Source organism: Anabrus simplex, chromosome 4 (assembly GCF_040414725.1).
Source record: "Anabrus simplex isolate iqAnaSimp1 chromosome 4, ASM4041472v1, whole genome shotgun sequence".
Lineage (NCBI taxonomy): Eukaryota > Metazoa > Arthropoda > Insecta > Orthoptera > Tettigoniidae > Anabrus > Anabrus simplex.
Window position 1 is genome coordinate 345,629,573 of NC_090268.1, and position 18,835 is coordinate 345,648,407.

The window sequence follows — 18,835 nt, forward strand, 5'->3', positions numbered from 1 at the left end:
GAGTTGGTTGATCGTTTCTACAGTTTCATGGATCTTGTTGTCCAGACTCTGAATTTCTTGTTGGCTTGCAGTTGATAACAAGAAGTTGTTCATCTGCGTCTTGAGCGTGTCGTCAACCTCAGTCAACATCGAAGCGGCCTGCAGATTCAAGACCTCCCCCACCTCAGCAGAAAAGTGATTTTTCTTCTCACCCTACATCTCATCCAGTAAGCAAGAAAAAGAAGAAGTTGTCTGATAAGATATTACCCCAAAAAGTGAGAGACCTGGTGCCAGAATCACAGGCCTACATGGATTTACTGGCATTTGAACGTAAACTGGATTCTACTATAATGAGGAAACGACTTGACATCCAGGAAGCACTGAAGCGCCCCATGAAACAGAAGAGGAAACTCCGTATCTTCATCTCCAACACATTCTGTCCAGCAAAGGAGCCTGCAGAGGGCGAAGAAGGTAGTGTGGCATCTTGGGAACTGAGAGTTGAAGGAAGGCTACTTGAAGACAGCAAAAATGATCCCAACAAGGTGAAACGCAAGTTCTCCTCGTTCTTTAAAAGTCTTGTCATTGAACTTGATAAGGATCTGTATGGCCCAGACAACCATCTTGTGGAGTGGCATCGTACACCCACCACAAAGGAAACAGATAGCTTCCAGGTGAAGCGTCCCGGAGACAAGAATGTCCGCTGTACCATCCTGCTACTTTTGGATTATCAGCCCTTGCAGTTCAAACTGGATCCTCGACTCGCTCGGTTGTTGGGCGTCCACACTCAAACTCGACCCGTCATCATCTCGGCTCTGTGGCAATACATCAAGACTCACAAACTACAAGATGCTCATGAACGGGAGTTTATCAACTGTGATAAGTACTTGGAGCAGATTTTCACGTGCACCAAGATGAAGTTTGCTGAAATACCTCAGCGCCTTAATCCACTGTTGCATCCACCAGACCCTATTGTCATCAATCACACCATAAGTGTGGAGGGTGCTGAACAGAAGCAGACTGCGTGCTATGACATCGATGTTGAGGTTGACGACACGCTCAAGACGCAGATGAACAACTTCTTGTTATCAACTGCAAGCCAACAAGAAATTCAGAGTCTGGACAACAAGATCCATGAAACTGTAGAAACGATCAACCAACTCAAAACCAATAGAGAGTTTTTCTTAAGCTTCGCTAAGGATCCACAGCAGTTTATCAATAAATGGATCATCTCGCAGACAAGAGATCTCAAGACAATGACAGACGTTGTGGGTAACCCAGAGGAAGAGAGACGTGCTGAATTCTTCTACCAGCCTTGGGCCCAGGAGGCTGTATGTCAGTACTTCTACACCAAGGTGCAGCAGAAGCGGGCAGAGCTGGAGCAGGCTCTGGGTATTCGTAGCACATAAGGATTTTGTTCATAACATCCCGGGACTGTTCGTATGGGCTTTGTGAATGAAGATAATGCATCTACTTAGTGCTGGCGGTTACAAACAAGGCCCATAGTATTGTACAAGTGAAGAAAAGGACTGTTGTGATACTTACTCGCAAGCAAACTGCTGTGCAGTGTAACCTTCCAAATGAAATGAAATTCAAGGACAGTTAAATGTTGCATACCATACTACAAATTCAGGTAGTGCAGCTTTTTGTTCCTGTAGCATTTAGACCTTTCATTCCCCAGAAAAATGTAATTAAGAACAGTATAATTGAGAAGTACCTCTTCTTGTTTTTACATGAATTTTTTTTTACCTGTCTGAGAAGTGTAACTGAGGTGTCAATCCAGTCCAGTGTTTTCTTGTAACAAGGTACGGATTTGTGTAAACAAAAGGTATTGTGTAATTATTTGTCTGGAAAAAAAAAAGAAAAAAAACTTGTTACGGAGTTTTCCGTGGTAGTTAGAGGTGAAAGAAGGTGCGGGGGGTGAACAGGTCTCAGGCTACGAAATTAAAGTGAATTTAAAATTTAACAAGGTTATATTTTCTTAGCAAAAAACAAGAAATAACAATAATGGCAGGTACAGAGTAGCAAAACCACTAATCGAGAATGTACAATTACAGGATTTGGGGCTCCGAGAGCCAGACACACAATTCTTGAGCAATTAGCCCAACTTTACGATATACAGAATTCAACAAAGGGGCAGAAGACCCCAATCAAGCCCAGGAGCACTTGCTCCCAATTACATCATAAAGCCTCCTCGAGGCGCGCAGAAACAAACTTTTGAAATAAAAATTTCTCCAAAAAAAAAAAAACAGTCTTTCACCTTGCACTAGGGTGCACCATTGTAGTTTTTCAGTAGTGTCCTCTAGAAGAGAAAGTTCACACTTCTTACTATAAGCAAAACAAAAATACGTCGAAAACGACCGAGTTCAGAAACTTCAAAATTTCCAAGTAGTGACATCTTCTGAGAAACTTGAAAATTAATACATTAGATAAAGTTCAGACTTCCTCCGCCAGAGGAGTTTCAACTGGCGCAAATTTTAAATTAGCGGCGTGGAGGTGTACCGCCCGGTACAATAATAATAATAATAATAATAATAATAATAATAATAATAATAATAATAATAATAATAATAATAATAGTTTAACGTTCCACTAACTACTTTTGCAAGGCGGCCCCGTGGTGTAGGGGTAGCGTGCTTGCCTCTTACAACCCGGAGGCCCCGGGTTCGATTCCCGGCCAGGTCAGGGATTTTTACCTGGACCTGATGGCTGGTTCGAGGTCCACTCAGCCTACGTGATTAGAATCGAGGAGCTGCCTGACGGTGAGTAACGGCCCCGGTCTAGAAAGTCAAGAATAACGGCCGAGAGGATCTGTCGTGCTGACCACACGACACCTCGAAATCTGCAGGCCTTCGGGCTGAGCAGCGGTCGTTTAATAGGCCATGGCCCTTCAAGGGCTGTAGTGCCATGGAGTTTAAGTACTTTTGCAATTTTCGGAGACAGCGAGGTGCCGGAATTTTGCCCCGCTGAAGTTCTTTAAAGTGCCGGTAAATCTACCGACACGGGGATAACGTATTTGAGCACCTTCAAATATCACCGGACTGAGCCAGGATCGAACCTGCCAACTTGGGCTAAAAAAGCCAACGCCTTAACCGTCTGAACCACTCAGCCCGGCTCCTTATCCTACTAGGGAAAGTAAGCTATCCAGGAAAGTCTGCTTTTGCTGATAGATGGCAATACAATCAAAATATCGAGATTTTTAGGTCAGAAGCCTAAATGACTCCATTTTAGGACGACTACTTCTACTACTGAAATGTTTTCTTTGCTGCCGCGGGCGGCTTAGACGGTGATGTCTCTCAGGCCGGGAGATTTGTTACGATAAAGATGTGCAGAGAAGGTGAGAGTTTTGGCGGCCTTGGCCTGTACTAGAAACTATCCCGCCATTCGCCTTAGTGTAGGAGAATGAAAACCCACGGAAAACCATTCTCAGGACAGGCGACGGTGGGGACCAGCACCTATCCGTCTCCCAAATGCAGAGGCGTACTGCTATGGCATAGCCGCGCCCACTTCTCTGCTCGGTTGGCCGGTCGGAGTACTGAGCCGTCGAACCACGGACCAGCCGTGACCAACTGTAAGCTGAAGCTCACTCTGCAACCGACAATCCTTTAGGAGGACTGGAAACTGAGGTCATGCAATGATTATCATTCGTAATTTGCCTGCAAGAATGGAAATAATTTTGCGAAAGCTGTGTACAAAATGCCTCTTAAAATTCACTCGATTTACAAATAATATTCCTGGATTTCCTGTCACTTTATTCACTTTGTATCACGTACGTTTTGATGTTTTGAGCGTTCTCGTGTGTGCAAAGTGCTCTTGTACTGAATAAACATTACGTATATTGTGTATTGATATCGTGTGCGATGTTAACTTTTTCTATAAAAATTATAAATATGTTTCTAAAGTAGCGGCACCTTTGAGTATTAAATGTGTGTTAAAGCTTTGTTGCGTCCATCAAATACCCTTTGTTCTTGCTCCGTATACAATAAGTTCTAGTTGTTTCTCTCCATTTTTTTTTTCTTTTTGCTTGCATACTGTGAAATTTTAATCTGCCCATATTTCTCTGCTTGCCATAGAGTTAAGCTCCAACTTTATTTAAGCATTACCTCGGACTTATTTATGTATCGTTAGCGATTAAAATTTGTCTGTAATGCTGTAGTATTGATATAAAATACATGATGCTAACACACGGCTGCACGTGTAGTTGTGAGTGTTAGAATCCCTAAGGCGTCCCTTTGTTGATTATATCGAAAGAGGTTACGGATAATGAAGATGACTGCGAAGTATTTGGATTTAGGAAAACTTATTCATACGATCACCTGGTATAATGTGGTGGCACATTATTTTAATTTGTAATTATGTGTCTTTTTATAGCGTATTTTTATTCATAATGTATCACTTTTTTTTTTTTTGCTTTACGTCGCACCGACACAGTTAGGTCTTATGGCGACGATTGGACAGGAGAGGCCTAGGAATGGGAAGGAAGCGACCGTGCCCTTAATTAAGGTGTGAAAATGGGAAACCATGGAAAACCATCTTCAGGGCTGCCGACCGTGGGGTTCGAATCCACTATCTCCTGGATGCGAGCTCACAGCTGCGCGCTCCTAACCACACGGCCAACTCGCCCGGTATATTACTTTTCTAAGTGATCAAATTCCAATTTTAGCTGAAGATGACCACACAAGGGCCGAAGCATTGTCCCAGTTTCTTAAGATGATTTTTTAAAGATAATCATTATGATTAAGTATTAAATAGGTGGAACTGTATAACTAATTACTTTAATAATTGAGTTCATCAACATTATACATCAATAGGGAACCCAAAATGAAATTTGTAAGCTGCAAAATTGATATAATATGTTAATACTTTCCGCGTGCCATTAAATGGGATTTTCTTTTTTTCTTTCTTCTCAATCCGTTTATCCTCCAGGCTTGGTTTTTCCCTCAGAGTCAGCGAGTGATGCCACCTCTACCGCCTCAAGGGCAGTGTTCTGGTGCGTGAGCCTTTGGGTCCGGAGGTACAAATACCTCGCCCATGCTGCCTTACCTGCTGTACTGAACACGGGCCTTATGGGGGATGGGAAGATTGGAAGGGATAAAGAAGGAAGAGGGAAGGAAGCGACCGTGGCCTTAAATCAGGTACCATTTAGGCATTTGCCTGGAGGAGAAGTGGGAAACCAGGGAAAACCACTTCGAGGATGCCTGAGGCAGGAATCGAATCCCTCTTTACTCATTTGACCTCCGGAGGACGAGTGGACCCCGTTCCAGCCCTCGTAACACTTTTCAAATTTCGTGGCAGAGCCAGGAATCGAACCGGGCCTTCAGGGGTGGCAGCTAATCACACTAACCACTACATCACAGAGGCGGACAAATTACATTTTGCTTGGCAGTATTGGAAAGCCTGTCTTGGGTTGGACACCCGTGGCTTAGCTCACATGAGGAGAAAGACCAGTGCACTCTGCACACTGTATCTCACCAGAGGGGTATCTGCGTTCACGGAAGAGTATCGCGAGAATGAAAAATTTAGTATACAGTCGAACCTCGATATCTCGAATCATCTCGGGAGCTAAATTTTATTTCGAGATATCGAAATTTTGAGTACGGTATAGATAATAGACCCTATCGTTTTTGAGCATGAAGTATATAATCGAATCATACGTATCTACGGGCTTATACTGAATACATTATTTTTAACAGTACTTAAAAGTATACAAACTTTTTTTTTTTTTGCTAGCTGCTTTACGTCGTACTGACACAGATAGGTCTTATGGCGACGATGGGACAGGAAAGGGCTAGGAGTGGGAAGGAAGCGGTCGTGGCCTTTAATTAAAGCACAGCCCCGGCATTTGCCTGGTGTGAAAATAGGAAACCACGGAAAACGATTTTCAGGACTGCCGACAGTGGGGTGTGAACCTACTATCTCCCGAATACTGGATACTGGCCTCACTTAAGCGACTGCAGCTATCGAGCTCGGTTATACAAACTCTATTTTACGGCATCACTTTCATTATAACCCTCATTATAGTATTTGTTTTCCTAGTTGCTTTACGTCGCACCGACACAGATAGGTCTTATGGCGACGATGGGATAGGAAAGGCCTAGGAGTTGGAAGGAAGCGGCCGTGGCCTTAATTAAGGTACAGCCCCAGCATTTGCCTGGTGTGAAAATGGGAAACCACGGAAAACCATCTTCAGGGCTGCCGATCGTGGGGCTCGAACCCACGATCTCCCGGATGCAAGCTCACAGCCGTGCGCCTCTACACGCACAGCCAACTCGCCCGGTCCAAGTAACTTTTTAGAAGCCAGGATAGAGTACATACAGTAGTGTAACAAGAAACATACCTCGGTTAACACCTTTGGAAAAAAAAAATCCTTTAGTCTCTTCTGTTTGTTATTGTTAACCTTTCCTCCCTTCACGTTGAAACTTCTCGTCAATACCACGCAGCGGAGATTCGTAAATGGAGCTGGTCATCCGCGACTTCGGGGGTTTTCTTTCGTACGTGACCGGTAATGAATTCACACCCGAGAACCAGCGAGGCTTCGCCGTTTTTCCGATCATTAGAAGTTTTAGTTTTTTTGGTTCCCGTCGTATTAGCTCCCAGCTTCACTGTAACCCTTTCTTTACTTGTTCCTCACAAACCACAAATGCCGTATTGCACAGTTAGTGTTGCATAAACTCGAGTTACAGGGTATTCTTTACTTCAAGGGAGGAAATGTTTGCTTCGGGAAATCGAGAAATTCAAGTAACCGAATTTGAAGTAATAGAGAAATAAATACATGTGAAGAATAGGATAAACGGTCGGGAAATTGAAGTTGCTTCGAGATACTGAAAATTCGAGTAATCGAGATTCGATTCTACTTCTGACGCTCTGTTAATTCATGCAGAGGATATTACTACAATTCGTGAGAATATATGCATCATGGTTTGTATGTACGATGTTGAATTTTCTGCCGGTCCACATCATTGATACAGTCGACTGTTTGGACACGAGCTTGTCCTGGCTGTAGCCCTCCGAGAGATTTTAACGGGCTCGGCGGGGTGAAAAATAGTTGGTCTCGCTGGCTGTCACTCTATGAGCTGTTACACGCTCGAATGAGCAACGAATGGGTTTGTTTTATGTGTTTCACACAACACTAACAGACATATGGATGCCTGCGATGGCCAGTCTTGAAGAGCTGAGGGCCTAACATAAATTTTGCATACAAGAATTCTGCTTCTATTTTTATATGAGACTAGTGTTTCCTAATTTAATCTTTAATATTTTCCTCCATGTATTCCTATCCGAGACTTTTCTTTTGACGTGGATTCGGGGTCGTCTCAAAATATCCGAATTCCAGAGAACGGTATAACGAGCCAGTTTGCTGCCTGAACGACGAGTCTCAAAAAGTCCGAATTTCCAATGGTGGTACAGTTTTAAAACATCATTCGTGTATACAATAATGAAAAATGAAAATGAAAACCTACAACCTGTTTTCCAGTCCTTGACCGGGTCAGGAATGAATTGAATGAATAATATATAGGCTATTAGTATGATGGGGTCGCCACTCCCAAAGTGATTTTATTAATGACTGATAGATGCTATGAAATGAGAATGGACAGTGTTGCTGGAATGAAAAATGACAGGGAAAACCGGAGTACCCGGAGAAAAACCTGTTCCGCCTCCGCTTTGCCCAGCACAAATCTCGCTTGGAGTGACCGGGATTTGAACCACGGTATCCAGCGGTGAGAGGCCGACGCGCTGCCGTCTGAGCCACGGAGGCTCTTGTATACAATAATATTATAATATAATAAAAGTAATACTAAAATGTGCGAAAATGTTCATTGTTAGCAACTGTCGGACTGCATGCCCTCTTCTAGAAATGGTACCTCAATCTAGAGGTGGACCAGCCGCATAGCCTTGCACAAACATATAAGATAGGGTGTCAGTTGACCCACGGACGCCATGAACCCGCGGGGAGTTAGGCCTAGTCCCATTTTGTAAATGGAGCTATTGCTTTGTCATAATCTGGATTATTGTCCATTTTGATAACGTAAGAGATGTTTCTCAAAAGAAATTCGATGTCTTCATTTTCCTCATATTGAGCTGTAAATCTTTTAGTTCTTTCGTTTAAAATGCTATGGTTCTTTCATTCTCTTCGAACCTCTAAGATTCATATCCATTCTGACTATTTGAAAATCAGGTGGATTCTTTTCGAACTAGATACCAACTCCTAGAAGCGGAGATGCCTTATTATCAGACTTTTGAACATAGAATTCTAATCTTCAGCGGCATTGTTTGTTCGGTGTCGTTCCCCATGACAATTCCACACCTCAAGTTCAGCCACTGGTAGACGAAGTAGTCGTAAAAATTCCAAATAAAATATATGTAAATAAAAATTCACCCTCATGGACACAGAGCTTAAAATGCTTGTCACCTATGCAGTTACCTACACTTCTCGGATATTTTGAGACCTACTAGCTTATTTATTTCGGCTTCATATTTCTTCCGGATATTTTGATACTGCTTTTTGTCAATTTGATGTTCAGATATTTTGAGACTCCACCGTCGGGGCGAAAAATCGACATGACGCTTTTCCTCTAGCTGTAAAAGTGATAATAACTCGAAAAAACATTACATATATGGGAATGGTTGATGCTTCTGAAGTAAAAGGATGAAAGCACAAGGTGTGACTGTGGTAGCTCACGTAATGCGCGTGACGTCATCACAAGATGACCGCCCAGTTAGGGTGTCATTTCGGCGGTTGAAAGTTGGTTACCGCGTTGTGTAGCTTGGCCTGTACATGTCCCACAGAGACGAGTGATGTGTAATTTGATGCAACATCTAAAAGGAAACGCCTGAAAAATTAAAACGTGACTGTAAATTTAAAGGCAATATTAATCGCGTTGTGACTTTAACGTATGATGACATATTTTAAACATTATCCAAATATATGACTAGTAAGGGGGTAACAGTCTATAGGTAACGTATTCAAGGAGAAACTTGACACAATGGGGGATAGAATGAGACCAGAGGTACCTCTTTAGAAACCGAATGAGACGGTTACGGTAGCGTCGATAACTTGAGCCTGCAGTGCTGACCTCTTTGCATAAACAAACAGCATCGCGAGTGATATATTCCATTACTTCTCACATCATGGTTCAACATAATTTTGACATGGTAAAAAATGTGCAAGTGAAAATTTAAGTTAATAAAGGAAACGATGTGGAAATTTCGCCTTGTTTCTTATGTACAGGGTCTCTCATACAAACTAAGACCGAACGTACGGTGTTTGTATTCTGCGCTACGGCAGTTGCCTCAGCTGAACTTACGTCGCGCGCGGCCGCCCTGCTTTAACCATGCATACAATCGTATATCAAATCTTACCTTATAAAAGATACTGGAAGTGTCGTCCTACCTGGGTTATAAAGGCACTGCATCTGGTAACCATATTCTGGCTTACGCGAGTACATTCTGCCACTGTATGTTTTCTTTCAGTTCCTCCAATGTGTGAGGATGTTTTCGATACAGTTTTTCTTTCAGTTTACCCCTCAAGTAAAAATCATACACTGTTAGATCTGGAGAACGAAGGGGAAATATACCAGCACTGATCACTCTGTCTGCAAACACTTCTGAGATTGTAGTCCGGCTCCATGGCTAAATGGTTACCGTGCTGGCCTTTGGCCAGAGGGGTCCCGGGTTGGATTCCCGGCAGGGTCGGAAATTTTAACCATCATTGGTTAATTTCACTGGCACGGGGGCTGGGTGTATGGGTTGTCTTCATCATCATTACATCCTCATCACGACGCGCAGGTCGCCTACGGGAGTCAAATCAAAAGACCTGTACTTGGCGAGCCGAACTTGTCTTCGGACACTCCCGGCACTAAAAGTCATACGCCGAGATTGTAAAAAGGGAATCTTCAGCTGTAAGAGCAGGGGCTGAATGTTGTTGGAACCACCCACGCGATTCTTCTTCCGTTAACGAATGGAAGAATGGCGTCAAAATGTCATCTTGGTACCTATCTGTATTTACTGTCGTCTCGAATAAATTAGGCCCAATTATTCGTCTTGCACTAACAGCACACCAAACACCAATCTTCGTATCATAATGAGGGACTTCATAAACACCATTAGGATATTCTGAACATCAAGTGAGAGTTCACACGACCATTAGGATAAAACCAGAACTTTTACATACGAAACTACGTTGTTGCAATGAGAAACTGTCTCATCGTGTTAACTGCTGAGATTCGGACTAGCGACTGATGCTTGCCAGGTCGAACACGTGCAGGTCAGGAACTATGCGCGCGCCTCCCTTACTAGAGCTTACGTATCGGAGAGTTTATATGAGAGACCCTGTATAATTACAAAGTACGACGATACACGTTTAACGTAGCCCGGATCCTTGGCTGAATGGTCAGTGTAGTGGCCTTCAATTCGTAAGGCTCGGGTACTTGAACCACGTTTGTTTAATTCCTCTACCTCTGGGACTGGATGTTTGTGGTCGTCTTAGTACTCATATTCATCTGCACATAACATATTCACGCTAATAACCACCACAGAAATTCGCAGTAGTGAATACATCTCTCCACCTAGTGTTGGTGGCGTGAGGGACATCCGGCCGTAAAACAGGGCTCAATCTACGTTAGTACCAACCCCAGATAGTGGGGAAAGAGGGTAGGAAAAAATAAGTTAGATGCTTCAAATAAAGAAAGAACTATAGCGGCTGTAGTACAACTTACCACGTATCCTTTTATCTCTCAGATCATCTTCAGCGATGTTGTCCTTCCCCCGCAGCTTAGGTCTTCCTTTCCTCTTTCCAGTGACAGTTATTTCTTTAACTCTCTTTCTTGTATTGTTCGTTCCTTCTCTCTATGCGTTTGCTTTGAAATACTACCGGCAATAATTCCATCGGTCAGGGCCGTAGTTCTTTCTTATATCCAGACCTATTTCCTCGTCGTCGTAAACCTATCTGAGTTGGCGAGACGTAAAATGTATAGTATAAACCAGGGATGGTAAAGCTTTTCCGATTATCGTGTCAATTAAGGTTTTGTTTGTTACTTTTTTGTCTAGTGGCTTTACGTCGCACCGGCACAGATAGGTCTTATGGCGACGATGGGATAGGAAAGGCATAGGAGTTGGAAGGAAGCGGCCGTGGCCTTAATTAAGGTACAGCCCCAGCATTTGCCTGGTGTGAAAATGGGAAACCACGGAAAACCATCTTCAGGGCTGCCGACAGTGGGATTCGAACCCACGATCTCCCGGATGCAAGCTCACTCGCCCGGTTGTCACTTTTTACTGTCGTGCCATCATCATGAAACCTCCTAATTTCACTTCATTTAGGTGTTAGATTGCACTACATAAATCCATTTGTCTGAATGTTTCACGATTTCATTTTGCAGACATCACTGAAAGCTACATTTCAAAAAACAGATACGTAGTAAGAATAAGATATGTTTTGTTTTAACCTAATAAAATTTGTAAAAAAAAAATATGCCCATAGAATTAAAGCGTGATGTTAAACTATGGTATGTTGGTAGATTTTCGACCTTTGTATCTTAAAAGCATAAAAGCATCAAAATGTGTTAGTATATTGTGTGGCGTGCCACTGAATTCCTGTTTCCGTGTCACCTAGTGGCACGCGTGTCATAGATTCGACATCCGTCGTATAAATACTCGCTGTGCAGTAGTAAACATACCATCTTCTTTGGTGGCTCTGCAGTCCTTGGTCAACGATGGCTTCTTCTGTTATCTTCCGCTAGCTATCCCGATCCTGTGCGAGTATTTTCCTATTCTTGTAACCCATTTTCTATATATCTCCCTCATCTCCTTGTAGCCACCTGTTTTTCGGTCGACTTTTTCCTCTTTGTCCAACAAGATTTCCACTTAACATATTTCTCGGTATGTCAGTATCACCCATCCGTACTACATGCACATGCTGTGGCCTACACAGCCCCACTTCTTCCGAACTCAGAGCTGGAAAAGGACGCTAAAGCTGCAGCCCCACTTAACGGAAGCTCCTCTGCTTTCGAGACTTACAGGGACCTCCCGTGCATTGCACACGGCAGACTGAAGTGTCTCCGATAGAAAAAAAACACGGCGTGGCCTGTTCTTTGTTTAAATGTACTCCCTGGAGTGAAATATTTACCTCCACATAGATGAGGTATCCGGCGTAAAACGTGTCTAAGTCTACATGAGCGACACAGATCGCACACTGACCCCACTAGGTTGGGGGGGGGGGGGAGAGGAGGAGGTTGCAGAGGAAGAAGAAATGTCTTCCTCTTAACATGGCATTTAATGGATATGTGTAGTGCTTAAAAAAGGGTCTTGCCCTCACTGTGGCACATATCCAGCAGGCTGGTATTTACCTGCAACGGGCGATCCTTCTGTAATCTTGATTGACAGGTCGCACTATACACTTCACTTCGCACGCATCACCGTCACTTCACACAGCATTTCCATGCAGACAGGTTCGAACACACGTCTGTTGACTATCACAACACATGATTGCTGTTCACTTGGCTCGACTCCAGGCAATACCTATAACTCGCACAATCTACGCAGGTGACCGCTCAACACATTGAACTTCTCAACACACATCACTCGACAAAACCACACCACAAGCAACACAAGCAACGCAACTACCCCAACACCCCTCCTTTTTGCGGTAAGCCTGTTTTTGTATACCGAGTGATGAACTTCTAGTATCTTCGGGGTGCATCGAGAGCAGGAACGTTCTAGTTTCGCCTTCGAGAAAATCCATGGAGGCACCAGAAATAAAGCACGATAGGAGAGGCCGTCACATACCCTCAGATCGGCTGGGAGCTTCTCAAACTGCCTTACTCATCCCTTCCAGAAAATGCCGGAGGGTGGTTTCCAGGGAGCTGGCAATCGTATGAGCATGTAACAGTATAATTATCAGGGATGCCGGCATTTTTATAATAGGGGAAGTTGGAAAATCTATGCGTGTAGGACTGCTAAAACTGAATACGCTGTGTCTGAACTGCTAGTCTTGTTAAAATGTAGCCCAGCAAGTGTACTCTGAAATCAATTTTCTACAAAGAAAAAATGTACATATGCATTTTCTTCGTAACACATTATTCCAGATCGAGCAAGTCGGCCGTGCGGTTAGGGGCGCTCAGCTGTGAGCTTGCATTCGGGAGATAGTGGGTTCGAACCCCACTGTCGGCAGTCCTGAAGATAGTCTCCCGTGGTTTTCCATTTTCACACCTTAATTAAGGCAACGGCCGCATCCTTCCAATTCCTAGTCCGTTCCTATTCTGTCGTCGCCTTAAGTCGTACCTGTGTCGGTGCGGAGTAAAGAAAGAAGAAGAAGAAAAGAAACATTTACCAGAAGAAAAAGATGTTTTTCTATGTTTTGCGCAAACTCTAACAAAAATCAAAAAAAGGGATAAACTGTTTGTCTTTTATAAATTAAAGAAACATACGTACAGGATATAACATTAAATTTTCTCCAAAAATATGCATTTGCATTGTAACTCTTAAAAATGTGCCAGAAAATTGCACGCATCTCGTTTTTAAGCCGAGAGCATGCAGGCCAGGACGCTCGTACGGTAAGTCGAACGTGGTAAAGCTGGGTGGATTAGGGTGAAGAATCGTAGTGGGGCTACTAGTCCAGCAATCGTTATACTTGATTACTCTGGGAGAGAACGTCCGGTGTGGAGTAGGCCTACTGGGGACAATAACAGAACATCTGGAGCAAACCAATGGAAATGTACGTTTGGGGCGCTTAAAAGAGAATGCATTGCCTAAATGAAAATCCACAGCCTGTTTCCAGTCATTCCACCTGTTCAGGAATGGATTGAATGAAGCCCCCGTCTAGCGGCGAGGATAGAAATCGCGCCGGCTGCCGAAGTCTGTCGCACTCCTCTGGGGCAATGATAAGGGAATGACAGATGAAATAAAATGATATTGGATAGTGTTGCTGGAATGAAATATGACGGGGAAAACCGGAGTACCTGAAGAAAAACCTGTCCTGCCTCCGCTTTGTCCAGCACAAATCCCACATGGAGTGACCGGGATTTGAACCACGGTATCCAGCGGTGAGAGGCCGGCGCGCTGCCGCCTGAGCCACGGAGATGCAGTACATTGCCTAATCTGTTTGAATTAGCCGGCAGGTTCTTGAAAAACTAATCTTCCCTGACTACGGCTTTGGACACGCTAATCGACGTAGGCGTTCTATAGGGGCAGAGGGAAGAAATGCCATTTTACAGGAAGTAAGTTGTTATTGGACTATTCACTATTGTTATCAACAGTGTAACAACAGAGGACCCGCAGCAACTGCTCGTGTTAAATATGCCTGCAGTCTATAATACCGTTATAGCCCAGTAGACGATATTTTCGGAATATTTTATGAATATAGTGAGTCATATAGCCTATCCCATTTATTTCAAAGTTAATCTGACTGCGATCATTAGCGCATGTTGTTATGATCGTGAACAACGAGGAAGCTAGACGCGGCAGTGTTCGTGGATAAGAAGTTGCAATGATTCACGCAAGGAGTAGCAGTTTATCAAGTGCCGTGCATCCTCTCAACTTCTTGGCTTGTCTTGTCTTCCTGTGGCCTGAATATTCCCGTATCTCGTGGCATGCTCTGCTTGCAGTCTCGTGGCTTATCTCAACGTTCTCCCTTCGCGTGATCGTAACGACCGGCCCCGATATCTTCACTGTTATTCACTTCCGTGTGCAAGAGGTCGTTCGGAAGTTAAGCAGCTCCTCGGAATGCATGGCCACTACGCTGCATGTCGACTGCTCGATAATAGTACGATTCTCATATACCTGTTGTGTGGAAACTTTGGATCACAGAATCAAGTACCAGTCTGAAACCACTTGCACCGAGCTCGATAGCTGCAGTCGCTTAAGTGCGACCAGTATCCAGTATTCGGGAGATAGTAGGTTCGAATCCCACTGTCGGCAGACCTGAAAATGGTTTTCTGTGGTTTCCCATTTTCACACCAGGCAAATGCTGGGGCTGTGCCTTAATTAAGGCCATGGCCGCTTCCTTCCCACTGCTAGCCCTTTCCTGTCCCATCGTCGCCATAAGACCTATCTGCGTCGGTGCGACGTAAAGCAACTAGCGAAAAAAGAAACCACTTGCAAACAAGAAGTCAGCAGGAGGGGGCTTCAGATCGGGCCTGAAACATAAAACCTCGATGTATTTTTCTCGTGGTTGGTGTTCACGAAAATTGCTTATGGTATCCTTTATTTGGAATCTCAATTTCAAACATATTTGTTCTATGTATTTTTCCGATACAGTGAAACATAAAACAAATATCTAGGGGAGGGGGCGTCTTCAGAGAGGACCTAAAACATAAAACTCGATTTATCTCTCTTTACAGGAAAAAAAATAGCTCATGGCAAAATGTATCTAGAATCGTTTTTTAAACGTTTTTCTTGCTCTACGCGTATGTCAGCGTTTTCCAACAGGTTGTACGCGTGTATCAGCGGTACTTGATGGTTTATCCGGCGGTACGTAGGGAGGTAGCTGAGTTAAATTTTAAAACCTGAATAAAGTCTGAAAAAGATGCTAGAATACGTTCTTCGTAAATAAATAAAACTGAGGAGTGAACATACATACATAATCTAAAGTTGATACAGCTAATGACACTGAATTATCTAAACTAATTCGTAACTACAGGACTAATGACTTAAAAATAGCATTTAGAAAATATTGTCGGGCAATAAATTGAGCAGCCGGTTTAGTCTCGCACCAACAGAACATTTCCTGTTAAACTCTTGATGACGATGACCTACACGTTGGGTGCCGTTGTTTCACTAAATGATCTAGTTGTTTGAAGCATTCAACACATGCAATTATTGAACTCTGACAATTTGCAAATGGGCGAGTAATATTCTGAAACTTGAAATTAAATAGTTCTGCGTACTTCAGATACGCACAGAACTGGCCGTTTTTGGTACACAAAATCCGTATGACCTGTAAATGTCCTGTCTTCGGAGGACGTAGAATGTATTGGATTTCGTTAACATGTTTGTTTATCTGGGACAAGGGTGGTGGTCTCTTTTCAGAGGTCTTTATTAATGATGTAGTCCAATGTATGTAGGTATACAAGTAAATACTGTGAAATGATCACTTGTTTTACAATAATAGGTGTTACATAAAATGCATATTGATGATCACTACGCAATAATACAATATCAGATGTAAAGATTCATATTAATACAATAATAGGTATAGAAATCTAATCAAATGAAAAGTACGTAGACCATAACGTTGGTAGTTAACAAATGAAAGGAAGCGAATTCGTAACAAATTAACAGCGGGCATCGAAACAGATTATTTCCGGTCTAATTGAATTAACTTCAGAACACCATATTTGTGAAAATTGTTCTAATAAAGACTCTCCATCGAGGACGCACATCTATCTAAATTCGCATGAGGATGTTATTTAAGTCTGCCAGTGTTGATAGTCGGTCCTTCGTTGAACTTGTGGGTCTAGTTGTTGTCATGGTTCTGTGTATGGCTCATAAAATATCGTGTAACCCGATTGCAGTACAAACAAGACGTAAGAGGAAGGCTCGTGCGTGTGTGGCCGAGTTTGCGCTCAATGGACATTTTAAGGTATCAGTATTTTGAATGTCGTGTTCCATATTTCGTGACGGATAGCTCAGGAAATGTAGTAAACAAACACGATAGGTTTACTAGCCCCTACTTGTCACATCACAGGCAGGTTTTTGGGCTATATTTTAGTGTACACCATGAGTTATGAAGAATTAAATAGTCTCCGGGTACTCGTTCTATGACCCTCCCTAACCTAACCTAACCTTAGAAATATTCAGTTATTTACTGACACAACAGGCATGGGATTTATGGTCGGAGCCAGAGTTGAAGGGAATAAAAGTTCTTCAGCTTATGTCAGTTATTTCTGGGGACGCTGGAGCCACCTAGGCTCGACTTGGTTTGGGTCACGGGTTTATTTCTTCTGATTAATCAATCAATCAATCAATCACCACTGATCTGCATTTAGGGCAGTCGCGCAGGTAGCAGATTCCCTATCTGTTGTTTATCTAGTCTTTCCTTAAATAATTGAAAAGAATTTGGAAACTTATTGAACATCTCCCATGGTAAATTATTCCAATCCCTAACTCCTCTTCCAAGAAATGAATATTTTCCCCAATTTGTCCTCTTGAATTCCAACTTTATTTTCATATTGTGATCTTTCCTACTTTTAAAAACACCACTCAAACTTATTCGTCTACTACTGTCTTTCCACGCCATCTGTTCACTGACAGCTAGGAACATAGGCCTACCACTTGGTAGTCTCGTATTTCCCAGGTCTTCCCAGCCCAAACTTTGCAACACTTTCGTAACGCTACTCTTTTTTTCGGAAATCACTCAGAATAAATCGAGCTACTTTTATTTGGGTTTCTCCAGTCCTCGAATCAAGTAATCCAGTTTTTTCTTACTATTTGCTTTACGTAGCACCGACACAGATAGGTCTTATGGCAACGATGGGATCGGAAACGCCTAGGAATGGGAAGGAAGCGGCCGTGGCCTTAATTAAACTACAGCCCCAGCATTTGCCTGGTGTGAAAATGGGAAACCACAGAAGACCATCATCAGGGCTGCCGACCATGGGGTTCGAACCCGGTATCTCCTAGGATGCAAGCTCACGGCTGCGCGCCCCTAACCACGCGGCCAAGTTGCCCGGTCAAGTAATCCCGGTGAGTGTCCCATACACCGGAACCATAATCTGGTTGGGCTCACGCTCACTGAATACATCCGACAATTTACGCACTTTGCGTCAGGCCTCTACAATGGTAAAGAAACACATTTTATCAGAATAACCGACCGAGTTGCCTCCGCGCTGCGAGCTCTAAGTTTGCATTTGGAAGAGAGTGGATTCGAACACGTCCCTCGGTCCTGGGGTGGAGGTGTAAGAATACATCCACGGTATCACCTTCCTATCGTAAGAGGCTACTTAGCGGGACTCCGGGTGTTCTCAACTTAGGAGTGTGGATTGGCGAGCACAACGCTTTTAGTTCAGTCTGACACTGCTTCCACTTAATTGTGCCAGGCTCGTCACTTTCAACTTTCCTATCAAATTCTTTTAAAATTTTTACCTCTTGTTCCTTTCCTGAACCGTACGGTATTAGGTTTGCGAGGCCTAGGGAGTCTTTTCTCTTGCTGAAACCCGCAATCTGTGAAATGTCTCTTTCCATTTTTCCCTGTGATCACTGTTAGTATATGAGATCGCCCAGATGTACTTCCTCTTAAAACAATAACCACAGCCATCTTCGTCGGCGACCTTGAAGATGGTATTCCATGGTTTTCCCTTTATTTATTTTTCAAACTGCTTTACGTCGCACCGACACAGACAGATCTTATGGCGACGATGGGATAGGAAAGGACTAGGCGTGGAAAGGAAGCGACCGTGGCCGTAATTAAGATACAGCCCCAGCTTTGCCGGGTGTGAAAATGGAAAATCACGACAGTGGGATTCGAACCCACTCTCTCCCGAATGCAAGCTGACAGTCACTTGCTCAGTGTTTTCCATTTCGTACACCTGGCAAATATTGAGACAAACCTTACTTAAGGTCATGCCTGTTTCCTTCCCTGTCCTAGACGGTTTCTATCCTATAGTCGCCGGTAACCTACGAGTAAGTGTGACGTAACCCTGCTTGCAAAAATATTTTCAGAATATTCTCAGAGTTAAAAATAAAACAAGAGCTCATCAGTGGAGATAAAAAAGGAAAGAAGAACACGAGAAACAAGATTTTAAGTGGAAATAAGCTGGAAAAAGGGGTTACTTAGGCCAAAGGGGGAGAGAGAAAGACATAAAACGGCTTGATAATGAACCGTGACTCATTCTGTCTTCTGAGTAATTACTTTGCCCCCGTACTTCAA

The 18,835-nt window shown here is 43.3% G+C and overlaps 2 protein-coding genes across 2 annotated transcripts in view; both read left to right on the top strand.

Moving 5' to 3' along the window:
- The window catches only part of LOC136872711 (neuronal calcium sensor 2), a 1,371,956-nt gene that overhangs the window by 409,531 nt on the left and 943,590 nt on the right, over nt 1-18,835 (top strand). The window lies entirely within an intron of this gene.
- Bap60 (Brahma-associated protein 60) lies at nt 129-1,584 on the top strand (the record flags this gene model as incomplete). Its single annotated transcript, XM_067146534.2, has 1 exon — nt 129-1,584. A coding segment is annotated over one exon (1,257 nt), but the record flags the coding sequence as incomplete, so codon positions are not given.